The sequence below is a fragment of the Mastomys coucha genome, unplaced genomic scaffold (genome assembly GCF_008632895.1).
Source record: "Mastomys coucha isolate ucsf_1 unplaced genomic scaffold, UCSF_Mcou_1 pScaffold7, whole genome shotgun sequence".
Taxonomy (NCBI): domain Eukaryota; kingdom Metazoa; phylum Chordata; class Mammalia; order Rodentia; family Muridae; genus Mastomys; species Mastomys coucha.
Window position 1 is genome coordinate 57302578 of NW_022196913.1, and position 10729 is coordinate 57313306.

The window sequence follows — 10729 nt, forward strand, 5'->3', positions numbered from 1 at the left end:
TGTGTGTGTGTGTGTGTGTGTGTGTGTGTGTGTGATGTGAGTATCTGTCGTCACATCACAGCTATTCTTGGGAGCAGTGGTGTCACTGGTAGGCCTGATAAACTCCCTGCATCCGTCATTTCTCAAGAGTAGATTAACAGGTCATTTCCACATCAGATGTTTCCACAAAGACTAGATAAAAAGCAAATTAATTCCATGCATTGAGCATGTCAATCAGTCACTGTGGGGTGCTAAAAATAAATATGCTGGGGCTGGAGATGAGCCTTAGCCTTGTCTTGTATACACAGCCCTGGATTTGAGCCCTAGCACCTTGTAAACCAATATGGTGGTGAAGGGTTGTAATCCCAGCCCTGGGCAGATGAAGGCAGAGGGTCAGAAGTTCAGATTATCCTCTGATACGTAGTAAGTTCAAGGCCAGCACAGGCTACATGTGATCATGTCCCTTGAACTATATCGTAGCTAGCTGTTCACCATCAGAATTTCCTCCCATCCAGTTAATTGCTACCGTCCTTTTGAAAGATGTTGCATAGATCTTGTAGTTACATTTTAATGCATTCAAACGATGGCCCTCTTAATAAGCAAGTTCTAGGCTTCATAAAAAGCCTTTTTAGTAGACAACTTAAAAAGAAATATTACTCAACGAGGGAGAGGGTACCCAGCACTGGACTTATCTGGCTTGCCCAAACACTTGGCTTTCTGCAGACTGCACAACTGATTCATTCAACCCATTCCGAAGCCGAAAGTGAAGTGACTCATTACTTTTGAAAAGGTCAACAGGGCACAGCTGCTAACTTTCAAGTGTCTCTAGAACCTTCTTGGTGCACACCATCACCAGAGGCCTTCAGTCCCCAGCTGCGGCCTGATGACATGACACAGGGATGCTGGTGTTGTTGTTGTTGTTGTTGTTGGTTTGGTTTTTTTGAGAGAGGTGCAAGTACCCGCTCTGAACCAGCTCCCGGTGCTGTGTGCAGATCCCTGGAGTGTTCCACATGCTCTAGACTTTAACCTTTAGAGGCTGCAGCCCTTGAAGGCATCTTGACAGCAAGATTCAAGAGTGAGCAGAGCCCTAGGCAGGAGAGCTGCCTGCTCTCAGCTCAGCCCAGCTCAGGTGACACAGCAGACCCAGGAAACAAACAGCAGAGCAGCACTTGAAAATCAGAGGCTGATGGGAAAATACAGTGTTTTCCAAGACAAGCCATATAACCCAGGCTCCCCAAACTGGCTCTGTAAACATGCCAATTCAGGTAAGTGTGTGTACAGGAACATGCGTGAGTGTGCAGGTTTGTGTTCAGGTGTGTCTACACATGTGGAGGCCAGAGGACCAGCTTGACCATAATGTTACACAGGCACTACCCATAATGTTTTATGAGACAGGGTTGCTTACTGGCCTGGAGCTCACCAAAACGGCCAGGCGAGTTGACTAGTGAGTCCTAAGGATCCCTTACTCCTCACTTCTCAGCACTGGGACTGAAGCATGCCACCACATGCAGGGTTTTTTGTTTTGTTTTGTTTTTTAATGTGGACCCTAGAACCTGAACTCAGATCCTCTTTATCTACTGGGCTACCCAGCCCACAATGGTGCCAATTCTCATGCTTGAACTCCTCACACTCTGGATTACCCCAAGGAGCACAGTGGCCAACAGACCTATCTTGGGCCATATTTGCTTTCACTTCTAAGGCCTGACTATCCTCTACCTCCCACCTCAACCCCCAACAACACCCCCCATGCCCACTACCTGAAGCCAGCATCTGCCACAAGGGCAGAGCTTCACACCTCAGTCCTCGTCCATGCTGAGGCAGCAGGCTGGTGCCTTCCACAAAAGCTGCTCTGCAGTGCTGCCTAATACAGTCCTCACCCAGCAGCCCTGCCTGAGACTATCTACCTCCTGTTTAAGGATGGAGTGGGTGAGTGTCTTGAGCTGCTTCTCCTGCTCCCTTCAATTCTCACCTCCTGTGACTGGGCAGCTGCTCTGCAGAGACTTCCTCCCACCCTGCAGCTTCTAAAGATCCCAATCCATCTTGCAGGGCCCTGGGTTTTTTGAGACAGTATTCTCCATGTAGCCCTGGCTGTCCTGGAACTTGTTCTGTAAGAACAGGCTGGCCTCAAACTCAGAGATCTGCCTGCCCCTGCCTCCCAAGTGCTGGAATTAAAGGTGTGTGCCACCATCTCTAGACCACTAGGCCAGGGCCTCTGTTCTTAGACATATCTTCAAACTGGCTATGTGTGGGGCCTCCCTCCTTGCCCAGCTGCTTTCCTCTGAAACATGAAACATCAACAGTACCTTCAACACCATTGTGTGAGGCAGAACCAATGATAAAGACAGGTGCAATGGGACTAGAACCCTATAAACATCAGCAAGTACTGACCCCCTGACAAAAGATGATGCTTGGCCTACGGCTCACCCTTGGTATCCGTGGAGCCAAAACTTGCTCTAGAGTTCCTGGATACCCTCAGAAAACCAATGACTCCATGATCATCCCCAAAACTAGGGCATTAAGAACCAGACACAAGATTGGACATGGTGATGCACACCTTTAATCCCAGCATTTGAGAAGCAGAGGTGAATTGATCTCCGTAAGTTCAAAGCCAGCCAGAGCTACACAATAAAATCCTATCTCAGGTGGGGAGTTGTGGGGGATGCTGAGCACAGCATCCATCATGACCAGGGCGGAGAGATGAGGCATGTCAGCTACGATGAAAAGAACCCAGGGCGGAGAACCAGACGGGGTCCCTTCTACAACGAAAAAGACCCAGGACGGTGAAACAGACAGGGTCCCTTCTTGAGCAGTGTGGTTCTCAGGCTTGACACCTGTCCCAGTGGTGGATCAGTGAGACGTAAGGCCAGGTCACTCTGGGCTTCACAGCAGTGGCCAACTAACCTTAGCATCCACATGTCTCTCCAAGTATTCTTGTCTTGGAGCACCAAGGCTCTGCTGCACCACACAGACACCTAGCACAGCTTTCACTCCTGACCCAGTTCCTTTAACTAGAACTGGATAACATACTTTCCTGTGGGATTTGTGAATACTAGAGTGAGAATATGTGCAGCATATGGGGCAGGGAGTGTCAGCTCTGCCGCCTGCCTGCCTGTCGCCATCTGATATGCACACGCCTCTATCTCCCCAAGTCATGAGATGATCGATCAGGGCAAAGGACACACATCCATGTATAGGCAACACACCCAGCCTAAGCCTTAGTGTGGTTATGTCATCTGGTTGTCTGTCAGCACAAAAGAGCTGAGCTGACAGTTCTGGGATCAATCCCTGACTTGGTACAATGTGCTGCTGGTCCCACAGTTCTGGGTACCAGCAGGCTAGTGGGAGTCACCCAGGGCCTGAAAACCACGGGGTAGGTTCCTAATTCAGTCATCTGCATGACAATATGCCCACCCTAGCCTATCAACATACCCTTAAACATGTAAACACACTCTAAAGGCATGTCAACATACCCTTATGGCACTGCATATAACACTTGTACTTTGTGATGCTGGGAGTTGAACTCAGGGCTGTGCGCAAGCTCAGGCGTGCCTCCACCGCTTGGCCACACTGTCAGCCCAATGCCATTTTTTAATGTTAGGGTTTTACAAAGAACAGCCATGCTGGTTCCTGTGAGCAACTGTCCCCAGAGATCTGTCACTGAAGGGCCACCTTCCCACCCACCTCCTCAAAATGTGAACAAGTGAGACAGGCTGGTCCCACCCACCTCCTCAAAACGTGAACAAGTGAGACAGGCTGGTCCCACCCACCTCCTCAAAACCGTGAACAAGTGAGACAGGCTGGTCCCTCTACGGTGTCTGTATGTACTGTCTTTGGATTATCCCATCTTCCCTGCCAGGTCCTGTTTTTCCTGTAGCCCTGACCATTTAGAAAATAGTCCTCGACCCCCAAATGTCTGAGGTTCAAGGGCCATCCTCGACCCCCAAATGTCTGAGGTTCAAGGGCTGTCCTCAACCCCCAAATGTCTGAGGTTCAAGGGCTGTCCTCCAGCGGGGCAGTGGAGGTAGGTTTTGAACTTTCCAGAAGGGAGAGCTGGAACAAGACGAAGATGGAATTTTAGGGCTTGAAACACAAGATATTTTAAGTAAAGGGCTCATGACTCTCCTTTTTGTCACGGAATTGCAATCTGTGCCCTGCTTCATTAATGTAAAATAGCCCTTACTTATTTAGATTATCAACTAATAACTTTCACGTATTTTCTTTTGTGACACGTGTACCACAGTTATTTTTAACATAGTGTGAAAAAAAATAATCTCAACTGGTTTTTTGATAAAGCCCAATAACCACAGACATACTTGTCAGTTAATATTTAACTAGGTCAGTAGACAAATAAAGGACTTATTATTTTAAAATGTCAGCCTGTCAGGATCTTTGGACTTTAAATGAAAGCCAGTGGAGGTCATGCCACCCAAGTGGACATGAAGGTCAAGCAAAAGCCACAGCCAGCACAAACAAGCCACCCCAAAGGGTGTGTTTTCTCCTAGCCCTGGACCCAAGAACTGACCCCCCCCCACCACCACATCCTTCCCAATGCTGCTGGGGAAGTGACCCTGTCTGACAAGGCGTAGCTGATGAAGGGGCAAGTCTTGAAGGTGGGGAAAACAGATACTTCAGTGTAGAAAACAAAAAAATCTGAGATGATCCTTGAAGTCAAAGAGATAACCACAAAAAAATCAGAGCTTATAGCTTTTTTTTTTAAAAGGTATTTATTTTGTGCTGGAGATTTGGTTCAGGGGTGAAGAGCATTTGCTGCTCTTCCAGAGTTCAATTCCTGGTACCCACACTGGGTTGCTCACAACTGCCTGTAAGCTAAACTTCAGGGAGATCCAATGACACTTGTACATAACCCTCACCGATCCATGTGCGCACAATCACAATCAGAAGTAATGAGTCACATATACTATGGGACTGACATGAAAAATCCACACCTTTAATCCCATCCCTGGAGAGGCAGAGGCAGGCAAATCTCTGTAAATCAAGGGCCAGTCTGATTTACATAGGGAACTTTAGGACAGCCGGGGCTACACTGCCTAAATCATGTACGTGTCTGCATGCACAGATGTGCATGTGCGCTGGTGCCCATGGTGGCCAGAAGAGGGGACTGAACCCGCTGAAGCTGGAATCAGAGGCAGCTGTGAGCCACCTAATGTGAGGTGCTGGGAACCAGACTCGGGTCCTCTGCAGGGAAGCAGAGCCCAGGCTGGCCTTAAAAGCACGATTCCTGCCTCTGCCCAAGTCCTAGGAGTGTGAGCATGCACTACACCCAGCTAGCAGTCATTAGGGGTCCCTGTGGTCTTCTGTAGGTTTATTTCATCAGAACTGCAGGCCTCCTGCTGAGATGAAGTGAAATGCTTTTTGTTTGTTTGCTTTTTGCCTCTTAGAGGATAACTGCACCCTCTTCAACCCACACTTACAGACCTTGCCGCCAGTTCTGGCTGCTTCCAGTGCTGTGACTGTAGCTGGGTTGGTGGTATTCTTGCCTGGCACACATGAGGCCCTGGGACTCATCCCCAACGCTCCAGAAAACCAGGTTTGGTGCATGCTCATAATTCCAGCACCTGGGAGGTGGAGACAGGGATATCAGAAGTTTAAGGCCATTCTTGGCTACATGGCCATGGCCAAGTTGGAAGGCAGCCTGGGCCACACGAGGCTATTTCTTTTCTCTTCTTTTCTTTTCTTTTTTCTTTTTTAAGATTTATTTATTTATATATTTTATGCGTATGAGTACACTGTAGCTGTACAGACGGCCTTGAGCCATCATGTGGTTGCTGGGAATTGAACTCAGGACCGCCCCACTCGCTCAGGCCCGCTCGCTCCAGCGTAATACACTGCAGCTGTCTTCAGATGCACCAGATCTCATTACGGGTGGTTGTGAGCCACCATGCGGTTGCTGGGATCTGAACTCAGGACCTCAGGAAGAACAGTCAGTGCTCTTACCTGCTAAACCATCTCATCAGCCCCACATGAGGCTATTTCAAAACAGAAAATATAATGAAAAAGAACAGATGTGACCATGAATGTACACAGACACTCCATGCTGGGTGGCAAGAGCCATGAGTCCAAGCCAGCCCTCCACAATGGCTGGCCTCTGGGGTACCAGCAAAGGAAACCCACCAAGAACCAGTTCGCTAGTCCTGCTGCCTCCCTATCTTAAATTACTATAGGACTTTGCTTTCAGCTTCACAATTTGTTAGGAAACCAAGTGGTGGCCAACCAGCAACTGCTGGCGTGGCCCCCAAATCCTCACCCTCTCCCATTAACAGTACCATTTCCAGCTCTGTTAGAATATAAGTGACATTTTTAGCATATCACAGACAGACAGGACATGATCCTGGTAAGTCTGAAGACCTAAGGAAACAAGGTTGGTCAGTTACCCCCCTGGCCAGGACTGGAGATCGTTCAGTTACCTCCCTGGCCAGGGCTGGAGATCGGTCAGTTACCCACCTGGCCAGGGCTGGAGATCAAGGGAGTGGCAGTTTGACATCAAGTTGGGGGAAGGGGATCCCCAGAGGACCAAGCTCCTCAGCTGGTTGGCTGAGCTACCAGATAGGTGGATAGACATCCTGATCTCTAGCCTTGGTGGCGGAGGTGGCAACAACTGTAGGTCGAGTGGTGGTTGGCGCATTGTTCTCTCTTGGGAAACGTAAGAATCACATTGCTGCACTCCCAAACAGTAGAGGAGCCTCAGAGTGAGGATGTGAGAGAGCAAGGCAGGAGGGGAGGCATGCAGGATGCGTGTGTGTGGCAGGACAGGAGGCCCACTGCAGTCTTCAACAAGCATCAAGCTCTGCGTGAGCATAGTGAGGGCGGGTCCGGGACACCCCTGCCGAAGGGTGTCCCTTGAAGCCAAGCAGAGCCACTGATGGGCCTGACCCTTCGCCCCTGTTCTGGGACCATGTCACATGGTTCCTCGGCAGGGTCAGCAAAGAGACTTTACTCCGAAATCTGTTCTGAAAGGTTGGCAAGGGGCAAGGCACAGATTCTCAAATCACCCTCCACTGACTTTATTGACACTAGGGGGTATCCCTCACAGTGTTTACCCGGGTCCTCAGGTGGCGATGGGCATGTGTACGCTTGTATGTGCACATGTGTGTGTTTGTTATGTACAGACATGTGTATGCTCGCATATATATAATTACTCAGCAACTACACTTGATGTAACTTCACATTTTTGGGATACAGAAATAGTTTTATTTTCTTAATGCAGCATGGTAGACATACAATCAATTATTCCCTAGAGTGTGCAATATAAATTATTCACATTAAAAAATTAATGACAAAGCCTGATATGCGGGAAATATTAAAAACATACACCTAGTTTTTACGTGTTTTGACCACGGACATTGCTAGTTTTATAAATCTGAATAAATATGACATGGCGCACAGTGGCTTGAGTACAGACGAGCCTGCTCCAGGCGTAGTAAGAATCACTCTTCACTTTGGTCATTGAGATTCCCCATGGTGGCACGGGGCGGCTTTGAACTGCTTCCAGCACTACGGGAGGGCGACTCGGGCTTCCCTCCTATTCTCCCTTGTAGCGAGGGGGTCTTTTCTCTTTAAAAGCAAGAAGACCTTCCAGTCTATCTTTCGTTGAGATGGTCTAAGAGACAAAACATGACACACACTAAAATATAAAACACAACAGCATATCAAGCATTAACTACCAGAGCCACCAACAGCTGCTGCAGAGGTTGAGTGTCCTTTGAACAGGTCTCCTAAGTATGTGGCCAAACTATTTTTAACCCCCCAAATTTTCTCCATTTCTACTATGTTTTAAAAGTGAGATATTTGATTTCCAGAGGCTAAACAAATGAAGAGCTCAGGAAGTGGAGACCTCTGTGCTCCCCCTGGCCCACCAGTTCCAATGGATTGGATCAGACAACACAGCTTCTACCTCGTGAAGAGTCGGCGCTCTCGTGAACCTGTATGCTCTGTGGGTTTTGACAGAAGTGCAACATCATCTGTCACCACTGTGTACAGAATGGCTCAGCTACACCAAGCATCCTTTGTTCTCTACGTACTCATCCCCAACCTGGCAAACACCTCTTCCAGAATGTCACTGGGTGTCGGGAGTCACTCAGTAGCCAATACTTTCAGACTGAATCCTTTCATGGAGCACTTTGAATTCAAGGTTCCTTTATGCCATTTTGTTACTTGATAGATCCCACCTTCTTCTCACTGTGCAATATTCTACCATGCAGCTGTACCAGGCGGTCTATTCACCTACAGAAGGACAGCTTTTTATTTATTTATTCTTGAGACAGTCTCACTATATAGTTGAGGCTATCTTCAAAGTCTCAAGTTACCGCAAGCTAGCTTTGACCATTTTAGGATTTAGTCTTGTGCCTCTTTAGACCTGACTCTGAAGCACATGTTGATTGTTTCTAGATTAGCAATTGTGAAGGAAGTTTAGCAGCAGGTTTTGGGCAGATATGTTTTCACCTTGTCTCAGTAAACACCAAGGGGCACAGCTGCTGGGTGATGTGGTCAGAGGACACTCGGCCTTACCTCAAACTGACATCTATCTTGGGGTCACTCAACCACCAACCCTAGCAGCCACAGTGAGTGTCAGCGCTAACTGTTCTGAATTCTGGTCATTTAACACACACTCTATAGTCTTTGGTTTCTAAGTGACAGGTGTTTGCAACACAGTCTCAGGTGGCGCTTTGCCACCTGCTCTCTACTGTGGTAAGGTGGCTACTTGGGGCTCTTGTCCATTTTTAAAGTGGCTTTTCACTATCTTACTGTGCGGCCTTCAAAGTCCTGGATGTGTCTTGGATGTGAGGCCTTTATCAGATCTGAACTCTGGAAAGGCAGGCTCCCAGCTCAACCCTTTCCATCCAGCAGCAGAGTTCTACTGAGCAGAAGTGAATTTTAATGGCGTCAAACCTTCCTCTCTTCTCTCTTGAATTCTATCTTGGGGCTTTACAAATTGCCATAACCCAGGCCAAGCTTCCGACTACATCGTCTGTACAGTGGCTCCTTTCACACTTGGCTTTCCTGGCCACTTGGACGGAACCACATTTGGTGCAAAGGGTGCTCCATGTGGCTCTCACGCAGGGCTGCTGTCCACTGAGTGGTTGGCGTCCTTTCGTTGGCTGGGCTGTGAGAGTCTCCTAACTCAGCCTTGGGTGAACTTACTAGCTCTTTCACCAGCAAGACAAAGTCTTGAACTGGGCACTCTTGGTTTCCCAGCTTCATCTTCTGGTCTATCTATTCTGAGCTATCTATTCCGCATCTTGTCATCTCTTCTGAGCTATCTATTCCGCATCTGGTCGCTGGACTCTGAATCAACCTTTTACTCATTAAATAATGAGCCGAGATGCTTGCTGTTATAGAAAGTAGAGCATTATTAAATGTACAGACATTTTTGTCTTTGTTTTGAGACAAGGTCTCACTTTACTGAGTCGCCCTGGTTGCCCTGGAATTCACACCTGTCTCTGCTCCGCCCCTGGTCCTGGACTACTGAGATTAAAGGCGTGCACCACTATGCCCCCAGGACTGACTTCTGAATGGTGCTGAGCCCCCTTCCCACAAACACGGACTTCCAACCATCCAACCATCCAGATCATGATTTCTGCCACCAGTGTTTACTAGTTTTCTGCTCTAGAGCTTGGGTAGACTTTGTTAAATGTTCTGACTACTAAGAAAACAGCCGTGCATCTCCCTTGTTTTAAGTGTGTAGGATGAGTGTGATTTTTGCAGCCGTGCATCTCCCTTGTTTTAAGTGTGTAGGATGAGTGTGATTTTTGCAGTGACTTTGGATGAGGATTTCCCATTGTTGATTTCTTGGAATTGTCTCAGACGGTTATGTCAGTAGCGTCATTTCTACCTTTTCAATACGTGCGCTTTCCATTTCTCGGTTTTGCCTTGTTGCATGAGCTCAGCTCCTGACCCGACCTGACAGGACAGTGAGGAGACACCATTGCTCTGACCCTGCCGGGCGAGCACCGTGTCAGGGCAGGGTCTGCTCAGCTCGCACTCTGGAAGAGCTTTGATGGAGAATGTGCACCTTGACAAAGGCCTTTGCTTCCAGGGATTTGTGTCTATCAATATAATCATACACTTTTCTTTTTCTGTGAAGAAAGAAGGCTCAGAACCCCAGAAACAGCCACTGAGCCGTAAATACTGCCACCACATGGCAGGACACCCCTGAAAAGTCTCTGCAGCAACTCCTGCCACACAAGATGGACCCGCCCCTGAGGGTGAAATGCACATACTCACTGGATCTGTGACCATGTTACATACCTGAGCATAGCAGGCTTCTTCTATGGCTAATCCTGTTACTAAGTCGACCTGAGGAGAAAACATAATTCATTTTAGCAGAATAAGGCAAGTTCAATACAAATTCAAACTGAATAGTCCATCCTAGACAGAGGCCTCTGACACAGCCTCACTGCTCAGAATATCCTAGACAGAGGCCTCCGACACAGCCCCACTGCTCAGACCATCCTAGACAGAGGCCTCCAGCACAGCCCCACTGCTCAGAACATCCTAGACAGAGGCCTCCGACACAGCCCCACTGCTCAGAACATCCTAGACAGAGGCCTCCGACACAGCCCCACTGCTCAGAACATCCTACCTCCGACACAGCCCCACCGCTCAGAACATCCTACCTCCGACACAGCCCCACTGCTCAGAACATCCTAGACAGAGGCCTCCAGCACAGCCCCACTGCTCAGAACATCCTACCTCCGACACAGCCTCACTGCTCAGAACATCCTACCTCCGA

The 10729-nt window shown here is 48.4% G+C and overlaps 1 protein-coding gene across 2 annotated transcripts in view; it reads right to left on the minus strand.

The window, feature by feature from the left end:
• Positions 1-7167: 7167 nt before the first annotated feature.
• Auh (AU RNA binding methylglutaconyl-CoA hydratase) overlaps positions 7168-10729 on the minus strand; it is a 103503-nt gene continuing 99941 nt past the window's right edge. For both annotated transcript variants that reach the window (XM_031358048.1, XM_031358049.1), the window contains 2 exons: positions 10246-10293; positions 7168-7597 (listed from right to left, as the gene is read on the minus strand). In XM_031358048.1, coding sequence (XP_031213908.1) covers positions 7520-7597; positions 10246-10293 — 126 coding nt within the window. In that variant the 3' untranslated portion in view covers positions 7168-7519. The remainder of the gene's footprint in view (positions 7598-10245; positions 10294-10729) is intronic.